Source organism: Salvelinus alpinus, chromosome 39, assembly GCF_045679555.1.
Source record: "Salvelinus alpinus chromosome 39, SLU_Salpinus.1, whole genome shotgun sequence".
Taxonomy (NCBI): domain Eukaryota; kingdom Metazoa; phylum Chordata; class Actinopteri; order Salmoniformes; family Salmonidae; genus Salvelinus; species Salvelinus alpinus.
Genome location: NC_092124.1, coordinates 9,654,417 through 9,667,755, shown reverse-complemented (window position 1 = coordinate 9,667,755; position 13,339 = coordinate 9,654,417). Strand labels below are relative to the sequence as shown.

Sequence of the window (13,339 nt, the reverse complement as noted above, 5' to 3'; positions counted from 1 at the left end):
CCGTCAGAGAGCCATGAGCAGCCAGAGCCGTCAGAGAGCCATGAGCAGCCAGAGCCGTTAGAGAGCCATGAGCAGCCAGAGCCGTCAGAGAGCCATGAGCGTCGAGAGCCGTCAGAGAGCCATGAGCGTCGAGAGCCGTCAGAGAGCCATGAGCGTCGAGAGCCGTCAGCCTGCCATGAGCGTCGAGAGCCGTCAGCCTGCCATGAGCGTCGAGAGCCGTCAGCCTGCCATGAGCGTCGAGAGCCGTCAGCCTGCCATGAGCGTCGAGAGCCGTCAGCCAGCCATGAGCATCGAGATTCGTCAGTCAGCCATGAGCTGCCCTTCAGCCTGAAAAGGCTGGATACCCAGAACTGCCCATCAGTCCAGAGCTGTCTCTCTGTCCGGAGCTGCCTTTCAGTCCGGAGTTGCCCCTCTATCCTAATCTCCCTCTCTATCTTCATCTATCTCTATATTCTTATCTATCCCTCTTTCTTGATTTATCTCTCTGTCCCGGGGTTGTCCCTATTAGATATGTTGTTAAGGGAATCTTGTGGGGGTCAAAAGAGGGTGGACATTCTTGGAGGGAGGAAGTTAGGATGGATTATGGTGGGGTGGGAACCGCGCCCCGAGCCTGAACCACCACCGTGGTTAGATGCCCACCCAGACCCTCCCCTAGATTTTGTGCTGGTGCGTCCGGAGTTCGCACCTTGTGGGGGGGGTACTGTCACGTTCCTGACCTATTTATGTTAGTTTTTGTGTGTTAGTTGGTCAGGACGTGAGGTTGGGTGGGCATTCTATGTTTTCTGTTTCTGTGTTGGTTTTGGGTTGCCTGGTATGGCTCTTAATTAGAGGCAGGTGTTTGGCGTTCCTCTAATTAAGAGTCATATTTAGGTAGGCGTTGTCACAGTGTTCGTTGTGGGTGATTGTCTCCTGTGTCAGTGTTTGTCGCACCATACGGGACTGTTACGGTTTGTTCATTTCATGTAGGCTATTTTTCCCTGTTCGTGCGTTCTCGTGTTTATGTATGTTCGTCGTTCAGGTCTGTCTACTTTCGTTTTGTTATTTTGTATCATTATCAAGTATAGTTCGTTTTTGTCTTGTCTTTAATAAATATAATGTGTTCACAACCCGCTGCGCCTTGGTTCCCTCACTACTCCTCCTTTTCGGTAGAAGAGGAGGAGGACCGCCGTTACAACCATACCCGGCCAAAACATAGAAACAGAAAATATAGAAATAAAGAAACTAGAATGCCCACCCTAGTCACACCCTGGCCTAACCAAAATAGAGAATAAAAGCCTCTCTATGGCCAGGGCGTGACAATTACCTAGATTACATTTTTATAACCATTATCTAGACTAAACTCTTATAGTGATTACCTAGATTAAACTTTTATAGCCATTACCTAGATTACGTTTTTATAGCCACCATCTAGATTAATTCTTGCTGCCATTACCTAGATTAAGTTTTTCGCCATTACCTAGATCAGCTCTTATAGCCATTACCTGGATTAAGCTCTTATAACCATTACCTAGATTACGTTTTTATAACCATTATCTAGACTAAACTCTTATAATGATTACCTAGATTAAACTTTTATAGCCATTACCTAGATTAAACTTTTATAGCCATTACCTAGATTACATTTTTATAGCCATTATCTAGATTAAACTCTTATAGCCATTACCTAGATTAAGCTCTTATAACCATTACCTAGATTACGTTTTTATAACCATTATCTAGATTAAACTCTTCTAGCCATTACCTAGACTCAGCTCTTATAGCCATTACCTAGATTAAGCTCTTATAGCCATTACCTAGATTAAGCTCTTATAGCCATTACCTAGATTAAGCTCTTATAACCATTACCTAGATTACGTTTTTATAACCATTATCTAGATTAAACTCTTCTAGCTTTTACCTAGACTCAGCTCTTATAGCCATTACCTAGATTAAGCTCTTATAGCCATTACCTAGATTAAGCTCTTATAGCCATTACCTAGATTAAGCTCTTATAACCATTACCTAGATTACGTTTTTATAACCATTATCTAGACTAAACTCTTATAGTGGTTACCTAGATTAAACTTCTATACCCATGACCTAGATTACGTTTTTACAGCCACCATCTAGATTAATTATTCTAGCCATTACCTGGATTAAACTCTTATAGCATTACCTAAATTACGTTTTTATAGCATGACCTAGATTAAGTTTTTTTAGCCATTATCTAGATTAAACTCTTATAGCCATTACCTGGATTAAGCTCTTATAGCCATTACCTGGATTAAGCTTTTATAGCCATTACCTAGATTAAACTCTTATAACCATTACCTAGATTAAGCTTTTATAGCCATTACCTAGATTAAGCGTGGACAAGCAACTAGTGTGAAATACCAACCTACAAAGGTGTTTAGCACAGAAAGACGGGCGGGAAAAGCAGTGACAAGGATTATTATGAGAAATACATTTTGGTTAATGACTATTGACCGTCACTGTACCGGATTGGAAAATAATCACACACATTTTGTTCCACGCTTGTACACACATGGGTTGCAGTTTATTTCAATGAAATCGATAGAAAGGATGAATTCTCGATCTACACACACAAACACACACATACAACACACACACTACACACGCTACACACACAGCACCTGGCCACAGTGGTGTTTTCCCTGGTAGGTCAGTCCAGGGCCTAACTGATTGATTCGTTTTCCTACCCAGGACCCTGTTCATTTGTTATTGTTGATTTCCCCTCACACACCAGAGTCCCAAAAGGAGATGTGTTGTGTACACACACACACACACACACACACACACACACACACACACACACACACACACACACACACACACACACACACACACACACACACACACACACACGCCCACACATGCACACCTAAGGCTTTCCTGCTAGAGAGGAATATAGGGATGAAGGGTGACTAGGGCAGAAATTACACCTGAGAGAGTGTGTGTGTGTGTCCCTCATACCACTCTTTCTCTCTCTCTCTCTTTCTCTCTCTCTCTTTCTCTCTCTCTCTCCTGCTATTTCTCTCTATTTTTTTTCACTCTCTCTCCCTTTTGTCTCCACTGGCAAGCCCTTGAAATATTTAAAAAAAAGTTATACTGAACAAAAATATAAATGCAACATGCAACAATTTCAAAGATTTTACTGAGTTACAGTTCATATAAGGAAATCAGTCAACTGAAATAAATGATTTTCTTTATCTATGGATTTCACATGACTGGGCAGGGGCCAGGCCCAGCCAATCAGAATTAGTTTTTCCCCACAAAAGGGCTTTATTACAGACAGAAATACTCCTCAGTTTCATCAGCTGTTCTGGTCTCAGACGATCCCGCAGGTTGGACCTACTGCCAAATTCTCTAAAACAACATTGTAGGTGGCTTATGGTAGAGAAATGAACATTAAATTATCTGGCAACAACTCTGGTGGACAATTGCAGGCTCCCTCAAAACTTGAGACATCTGTGGCATTGTGTTGTGTGACAAAACTGCACATTTTAGACTGTCCTTTTATTGTCCCCAGCACAAGGTGCATCTGTGTAATGATCATGCTTTTTAAAACAGCTTGTTTATATACCACACCAGTCAGGTGGATGGATTATCTTGGCAAAGGAGAAATGCTCACCAATAGGGATGGAAACAAATTTTGGCACAAAATTTGAGAGAAATAAAAATCATTGTGCGTATGGAACATTTTATTTCACCTCATGAAACATGGGACCAACACTTTTCGTTGCGTTTATATTTTTGTTCAGTGTATATTACAGGGGAAGAAATCCTTGCATATTTATTGTAGAGTAATGCCAACATGGAAAGATTTTAGTGACACTTTTCCAAATAAGATATCACACATGCCTTTTACAGAATATACACTGAGTGTACAAAACATTAGGAACACCTTCCTAATATTGAGTTGCACCCCCTTTTGCCCTCAGAACAGCCTCAATTCATCGGGGAATGGACTCTACAAGGTGTCAAAAGCGTTCCACAAGGATGCTGGCCCATGTTGACTCCAATGCTTCCCAAAGTTGTGCCAAGTTGGCTGGATGTCCTTTGGGTGGTGGACCATTCCTGATACACACGGGAAACTGTTGAGTGTGGAAAAACCCAGCAGCGTTTCAGTTCTTGACTCAAACCGGAGCGCCTGGCACTTACTACCATACCCCGTTCAAAGGCACTGAAATATTTTGTCTTGCTACTTAAAAGCATCAAGGCTACCAGCAACAGCTGCCTATGTTGTACAGCCAACCATTCAATCCTGAGACTGTGAAGGGATCTTGAGGACCTTAAAGTAGGTGTTTGAATGTGTACATTACGTCGGTATATTGTACACCGTGTCCATGTACTTTACATACTTTCATGTTGTTTGTTGTCTGTGCATCGATGTGTATGTACACTCACGTTTTCCCTCCGTCAGACATTCGTTATTCTATTTCATATCGCTCGGCCACACCACAACCCGGCTGCGTTTGCCGTCCGTGATTCCCTCCGACCCGTGTCTCTCTCCCGATGTCCTTGATCCAACCAGAGCCATGAAGTAAAGATCAAAGGCTTCTCCTCCCCCTCTCTCTCCAACCGCTCTCCCTCCCTCTCTCCGCCCGCTCTCCCCCTCTCTCTCCTCCCGCTCTCCCCCTCTCTCTCCTCCCGCTCTCCCCCTCTCTCTCCTCCCGCTCTCCCCCTCTCTCTCCTCCCGCTCTCCCCCTCTCTCTCCTCCCGCTCTCTCCCTCTCTCTCCTCCCGCTCTCCCCCTCTCTCCTCCCGCTCTCCCCCTCTACTCCACACCTTGCTGCCTCGTACACGCACCACACCTCGCTCCAGCACAGATAAAAGACCCCCTGTGAGTTGATGGACAGGTCCAGTCTGTTTGATCCACTGTTAGGCCTCGTCAGCAGGGGTGCTGATCATAAAGAAACTGAGGAAAGTAACAATGTCAAAACAAGACTACATGTTGTAAAACTATAATTTTACAAATCTTTTTCAACGTGTATTTTTCTTTTTTGTTTTTACTTTGTTCTTTATTTTGTACTCAGACCACTAGGCTTATATTTTGGTATTTCTAAAGCCTGGCTGTAGGCTACCCAATGAACTGACACACTGCCTCTAGCATTAGTTCCTGTTGTTATTAGCCAAGTGATTACCAGAACACCACGCGTGCCGCCAAAGCCCCTCTCCCCACCATCACCATATCCTCAGGCCGGATATTAAACCCCAGTGTTTTGGATCCAACTGAAAACACAACCCCGCTGGCTACATCACACAGCCCAAAATCCATACAGCAGCACCCTTGGCCACTTTCTCTTCCTCTCTCTCTTTATCTCTCATTCAGCCTACCATAGACAACTCTCATTCCCCCACAGCCAATCAGAAATTATTCCAATCAGTGCCAATCTCTGGGCACGGGTGGGCAGAGTGGGCCAGGGCCTGTGGGTAGTGGTACAGGGCGTGTGTTTGTTCCAATGGCCCTCAGGAGACAGGGCATGGCACAGCACAGAGGTAAGCTCAGTACATCCTGGGGGGAGCTTAGTATAACAACATTCCCATATATCCCCATAATATTCCCAAAACATCCCCATATATCTCCACAATATTCCTGAAACATCCCCATATATCCCCATAATATTCCCAAAACATTCCCATATGTCCCCACAATATTCCCAAAATATCCCCATATATCCCCAAAATATTCCAAAAACATCCCCATATATCCCCATAATATTCCCAAAACATCCCCACAATATTCCCAAAACATCCCCATATATCTCCACAATATTCCCAAAACATCCCCATATATCCCCACAATATTCCCAAAACATCCCCATATATCCCCAAAACATCCCCATATGTCTCCAAAATATTCCCATATATCCCCAAAATCTTCCCAAAACATCCCAATATATCCCCATAATATTCCCAAAACATTCCCATATGTCCCCACAATATTCCCAAAACATCCCCATATATCCCCAAAATATTCCAAAAACATCCCCATATATCCCCATAATATTCCCAAAACATCCCCACAATATTCCCAAAACATCCCCATATATCCCCACAATATTCCCAAAACATCCCCATATATCTCCACAATATTCCCAAAACATCCCCATATATCTCCACAATATTCCCAAAACATCCCCATATATCTCCACAATATTCCCAAAACATCCCCATATGTCTCCACAATATTCCCAAAAGATTCCCATATATCCCCAAAATCTTCCCAAAACATCCCAATATATCCCCACAATATTCCCAAAACATCCCCATATATCCCCACAATATTCCCAAAACATCCCCATATATCCCCAAAACATCCCCATATGTCTCCACAATATTCCCAAAATATTCCCATATATCCCCAAAATATTCCCAAAACATCCCAATATATCCCCACAATATTCCCAAAACATCCCCATATATCTCCACAATATTCCCAAAACATCCCCATATATCTCCACAATATTCCCAAAACATCCCCATATATCTCCACAATATTCCCAAAACATCCCCATATGTCTCCACAATATTCCCAAAAGATTCCCATATATCCCCGAAATCTTCCCAAAACATCCCAATATATCCCCACAATATTCCCAAAACATCCCCATATATCTCCACAATATTCCCAAAACATCCCCATATATCTCCACAATATTCCCAAAACATCCCCATATGTCTCCACAATATTCCCAAAAGATTCCCATATATCCCCAAAATCTTCCCAAAACATCCCAATATATCCCCACAATATTCCCAAAACATCCCCATATATCCCCACAATATTCCCAAAACATCCCCATATATCCCCAAAACATCCCCATATGTCTCCACAATATTCCCAAAATATTCCCATATATCCCCAAAATCTTCCCAAAACATCCCAATATATCCCCACAATATTCCCAAAACATCCCCATATATCTCCACAATATTCCCAAAACATCCCCATATATCTCCACAATATTCCCAAAACATCCCCATATGTCTCCACAATATTCCCAAAAGATTCCCATATATCCCCGAAATCTTCCCAAAACATCCCAATATATCCCCACAATATTCCCAAAACATCCCCATATATCTCCACAATATTCCCAAAACATCCCCATATATCTCCACAATATTCCCAAAACATCCCCATATGTCTCCACAATATTCCCAAAAGATTCCCATATATCCCCAAAATCTTCCCAAAACATCCCAATATATCCCCACAATATTCCCAAAACATCCCCATATATCTCCACAATATTCCCAAAACATCCCCATATATCTCCACAATATTCCCAAAACATCCCCATATATCTCCACAATATTCCCAAAACATCCCCATATATCTCCACAATATTCCCAAAACATCCCCATATGTCTCCACAATATTCCCAAAAGATTCCCATATATCCCCAAAATCTTCCCAAAACATCCCAATATATCCCCACAATATTCCCAAAACATCCCCATATATCTCCACAATATTCCCAAAACATCCCCATATATCTCCACAATATTCCCAAAACATCCCCATATATCTCCACAATATTCCCAAAACATCCCCATATATCTCCACAATATTCCCAAAACATCCCCATATGTCTCCACAATATTCCCAAAAGATTCCCATATATCCCCAAAATCTTCCCAAAACATCCCAATATATCCCCACAATATTCCCAAAACATCCCCATATATCCCCACAATATTCCCAAAACATCCCCATATATCCCCACAATATTCCCAAAACATCCCCATATATCCCCAAAACATCCCCATATGTCTCCACAATATTCCCAAAAGATTCCCATATATCCCCAAAATCTTCCCAAAACATCCCCATATGTCTCCACAATATTCCCAAAACATTCCCATATATCCCCAAAATCTTCCCAAAACATCCCAATATATCCCCACAATATTCCCAAAACATCCCCATATATCCCCACAATATTCCCAAAACATCCCCATATATCCCCACAATATTCCCAAAACATCCCCATATATCCCCAAAACATCCCCATATGTCTCCACAATATTCCCAAAAGATTCCCATATATCCCCAAAATCTCCCAAAACATCCCAATATATCCCCACAATATTCCCAAAACATCCCCATATACCCCCACAATATTCCCAAAACATCCCCATATATCCCCAAAACATCCCCATATATCCCCACAATATTCCCAAAACATTTCCATAGTGTTCATTTCATTTCTATGGTATATTCAGTGCTTTTAGTGGAAAGAAAAAATTGCCCAACATTTTTTTAGGCGCCAGCACTCGTTTTAATTTGACTATACCAGGGTTGATATTTTAGAACTAATATTCAATAAGAAGTTTGAGGTGCCCAATACTGGCCCAATTCATGCACTAAGTATATGGAGCAGAAAGGAACCTGAGACAGGGACAATGTCAAGGCACCAGACCTGAGAGAATAGAACGATTGATTAACCGGCTGCAATTGTATTGATTTGGTAGCTATTTCCTTTACTGCCAGAGGGAATCATACTTGGAGGGGAATAATTGATGATAATGAGAGCAGTAATTAAATAGTTATGTATTTGCAAAGATAAATACATTGTTGAGGAAGCTATTGATATGGATGATAACACTAATGATACTGTACTTAGTAATTATTATAATATTATTTAGGTACAATATTATAGTATGATTTAAAAGTATTTAATGACATTTTTTAAATAATGATGTATTGAATAAATACTATATTATTTAATAATTATTATCATAAGTATTACAATTAGTATATCTAGTAATCAGAACAATATTAATGTTGTAATTTTGTATGTAGTATTTTCATCACATTATTAAGAGTTTTATTACCTTATCATATATAAGTTATGCCTCCATGAATATGCTGATAATCAAGTAGCTGTAATTATTATTTTAGTTGTCCGCAATTTTTATTGCTAGCTACAAAAGTAATGATTTTGATTATCACATTTCTTTTAATCTAGAAATTATATATTTTTTTGTTTTTATATACAGATAGTTGTATGTATTGATAGAGGCTTTTTCAGAATAGCAGTGGTTTGAAGTACTGCACTTTATACTATGCAGTTGGTTTTTACATATTGCTGCTTTGAAAACTACACCTACGGCTGATCCCATTTAACTACTTTGTCTTTCAACAGTTTTTCCAAATCAGCACCCTGTTGTGTGTTACTGGTGGGGGAGGCGTCATGTTCTTAAATGTGTGGTGACACACACATGCATCTTTTTATCTCCCACGCTGTGTGCTCCTATGAAACCCTGTTGAGAGGAAAGAGCGAACATACTGTATGTTTCCCATGCCAATAAAGCCCTTTGAATTGAATTGAATGGAAAGAGAGAGAAGTGCAAGGTCAGGCAACACCTACCCAGGGTGCCCCACTCCCATAACACCCTCATCACCCCATAACACCCAGTCCCAGCACCATACACCAGCGCTAACACCATTCATCGATTCCAAACGACCACCATTACCAGATAAAAACCTGCCCTCAGTCCCAGCACCACGTAAATGAACATTCCAATGATCAAAAGCCCGTAATCATGACGACAGGAGCAGCTGTGGTGTCAACCCATTTAAACCCTGCTACGGTTCCTTCAGATCGCATTCTCACAGAGGTGAAAATCATCTGAGAAATACAATATTCAAAGCCTGTATTAATTACACATTTTTGGTGAAATGCTAATTGTGTGTGTGTGTGTGTGTGTGTGTGTGTGTGTGTGTGTGTGTGTGTGTGTGTGTGTGTGTGTGTGTGTGTGTGTGTGTGTGTGTGTGTGTGTGTGTGTGTGTGTGTGTGTGTGTGTGTGTGTGTGTGAAGTGGGTCTAATTTTAAAGCAGTGAGTGTTTATTTCCTGGCTGCATAGCTGGTTAGCCTTGGGGCGAGGATTAACAGGAAGTGGTGTTGAGTTAAACATGAAAAACAACATTGGCCTGGATTTATTCTATGAAAGAGAGAGTGAAAGAGAGAAGTTTGTAACGCTTTGATTTGATTTCCCTGTGGCGATCATCTGGTCAAGTGAAACTGTTGCAACTACTGGCCATTAAAAGTGTTACGTTGATCCCTCGACCACGTTTGCAACACGCCAAATTATATTCCTTCTACATATAAGCTGTTATTTGATAATACTTTACCGTTTAAATATGCGTCACCTCCATTTTTGGCGAACATGGAAGTTCCGAAATTACACAAATGTACAAAAAGCTACATGTATAAGCCAACAACAACAATTCGCTTATTTTTCGGCAATCTTCCACTCATCACAATGACACACGACTTTGACACAGCAGCTAATCTTCCTCTCCATCTCCCACCCTTCCTCCCCCTCCCTCTCCCCCATCCAGGCATCCTGTACAAGGGCAACGGTGAGAACGTGTTCATCTCCCAGCAGCCCCCAGTGATCAGCAGCATCATGGGTAACGGCCGGCGCCGCAGCATCTCGTGCCCCAGCTGTAACGGCCAGGCGGAGGGCAACAAGCTGCTGGCCCCCGTGGCGCTGGCCTGTGGCGCCGACGGGAGCCTCTTCGTCGGGGACTTCAACTACATCAGACGCATCTTCCCCTCTGGGAACGTCACCAGTGTGATGGAGCTCAGGTAAGCATGGGGGAAAAAACAGAGACAGAGAGGGGAAAAAACAGCCTATATGTTGTACTTTTCTTTTAGTCTGAATCAAACCGCTGTTGATGCGGTTTATTTCTTGAAGATGGTTTGACTTTAGCAATATTCTTGATCTGTGGTTGTTTTACCTACTTCTGATGAATGACTAACATGCATATGTAGAGAAAAAGGGATGGATGGATAGATGGATAAATGGAGGGAGGGAGGGAGGGAGGGATGGAGGTGGGGTGTGTGGGTCGGGTGGAGGGATGGATGATAGATGGATAAATGGAGGGAGGGATGGAGGTGGGTGGCGTTGGGTGGATGGATGGATGGATTGAAGGGGTGGAGCTCTGGTTGCCAGGCCCTCAGACAATGGTTTGGGGAAGGGAGATGGACAGGAGAATGCAGTGATGGATGGCTGGATGACACAAGAGCTACCCCCTGATACACACACATTGATTTGTTTCAGTAAAAATGCAATTTCACACTCACTACACGTGGAGTGTGGTCAGTCTTATCTGGTAATTTACAATGATGAGATACAGATGTTATGGAAGGCACACACACACACACGCACACACAGCCTCTCCTCTAACCTGGTCTGTAGGACATTTTAGCCCTGTTATGAACACTCACTGCTCATAAATTACCTTCTCACATTTTACCCTGAGGAAATATATCGTCTGTCTCTCTTTCTTCTCCAGCTTCTCTTGCTTTCTCTCTTTCCTCACTGATGCTCTCACCCTTCCATGCAAATGTGACCAAACACAGGGATACAAGTCCTCCATTTCTCTCTCTCTCCCTCTCCCGCCTCTGCCCCTGTCTCTCTCTCTCAATCTCTCTCTAATTCAAATTCAAATTCAGACTTTATTGGCATGAAATACAATGTGTTGACATTGCCAAAGCAGTATAGTGGTAGGCTACAGAATTTCAGTAAATACAGTACAATGCAATGAGGATAATGAAATACAGTTCATTTCAATAGTAATAATAATAATAGTACATATAATCATGTATACAAGAACAACACTATTGCTCTCTCTCTCTCTCTCTCTCTCTCTCTCTCTCTCTCTCTCTCTCTCTCTCTCTCTCTCTCTCTCTCTCTCTCTCTCTCTCTCTCTCTCTCACTCTCTCTCGTTCTGTCTCTCTCTCTTTCTGTCTCTCTTTCTGTCTCTCTCTCTGTCTCTGTCTCTCTGTCTCTCTCTCTCTCTCTCTCTCTCTCTCTCTCTCTCTTTCTGTCTCTCTTTCTGTCTCTCTCTCTGTCTCTGTCTCTCTGTCTCTCTGTCTCTCTCTCTCTCTCTCTCTCGTTCTGTCTCTCTCTCTCTCTCTCTTTCTGTCTCTCTGTCTCTCTCTCTCTGTCTCTCTGTCTCTCTCTCTCTCGTTCTGTCTCTCTCTCTCTCTTTCTGTCTCTCTTTCTGTCTCTCTTTCTGTCTCTCTCTCTGTCTCTCCCTCTGTCTCTGTCTCTCTGTCTCTCTCTCCGCCCAGCACACAGTAATGCACCCAGGCTTAACTCAATTTCATTATTATGCTTGGTTAATTAAATTAAATTTACTAATTAGAAAAGAAAAAGAGAGAAAGTGTGTGTGTGTGTGTGTGTGTGTGTGTGTGTGTGTGTGTGTGTGTGTGTGTGTGTGTGTGTGTGTGTGTGTGTGTGTGTGTGTGTGTGTGTGTGCGCGCACTTATGCGCATGCATGTGTATTATAAATGAAAAGTCACTCCGCAGCGTTGGCATTGACAGTAATCCCAGCGTCCTGGCTATTCACCGGGGGTGCTAACACTGTTGTTTAGGCCCTGCCTTTTCATTGTCAGGAACACAATCAATAGGCCATTATGAGCCTGTTAACCTGGAGCACAAGTCTGGCACGCTAATGCTAGCTGAACCATTCATGCTAACGCAAACACTAGCTCCCAGGTGGACGGCTGTGTGTGTGTGTGGGGGGGGGGGGGCGGCTAACTCTCTGACTGCCTGACAGTATATGTGTACTAATGTGTCCGTGTGTATGACAATTTTTATTGTGTGTGTGTGTGTGTGTGTGTGTGTGTGTGTGTGTGTGTGTGTGTGTGTGTGTGTGTGTGTGTGTGTGTGTGTGTGTGTGTGTGTGTGTGTGTGTGTGTGTGTGCAAACATCTCTTTCTTTCTGTGTGTTCTCCATCCTGACTTATCAACACTGTTCTATTATCTCTCTCTTTCTGTGTGTTCTCCATCCTGACTAACCAACACTCTTCTGTTATCTCTCTCTTTCTGTGTGTTCTCCATCCTGACTAACCAACACTCTTCTGTTATCTCTCTCTTTCTGTGTGTTCTCTATCCTGACTAACCAACACTCTTCTGTTATCTCTCTCTTTCTGTGTGTTCTCCATCCTGACTAACCAACACTCTTCTGTTATCTCTCTCTTTCTGTGTGTTCTCCATCCTGACTAACCAACACTCTTCTGTTATCTCTCTCTTTCTGTGTGTTCTCCAGTCTGACTAACCAACACTCTTCTGTTATCTCTTTATTTCTGTGTGTTCTCCATCCTGACTAACCAACACTCTTCTGTTATCTCTCTCTTTCTGTGTGTTCTCTATCCTGACTAACCAACACTCTTCTGTTATCTCTCTCTTTCTGTGTGTTCTCCAGTCTGACTAACCAACACTCTTCTATTATCTCTCTCTTTCTGTGTGTTCTCTATCCTGACTAACCAACACTCTTCTGTTATCTCTCTCTTTCTGTGTGTTCTCCAGTCTGAC

The 13,339-nt window shown here is 42.4% G+C and overlaps 1 protein-coding gene across 9 annotated transcripts in view; it reads left to right on the top strand.

The window, feature by feature from the left end:
* Positions 1–13,339, top strand: part of LOC139566926 (teneurin-3) — a 248,776-nt gene that overhangs the window by 198,618 nt on the left and 36,819 nt on the right. For all 9 annotated transcript variants that reach the window (XM_071388307.1, XM_071388305.1, XM_071388304.1 and 6 more), the window contains one exon: positions 10,354–10,603. In XM_071388307.1, the coding sequence (XP_071244408.1) occupies positions 10,354–10,603 (250 nt within the window). The remainder of the gene's footprint in view (positions 1–10,353; positions 10,604–13,339) is intronic.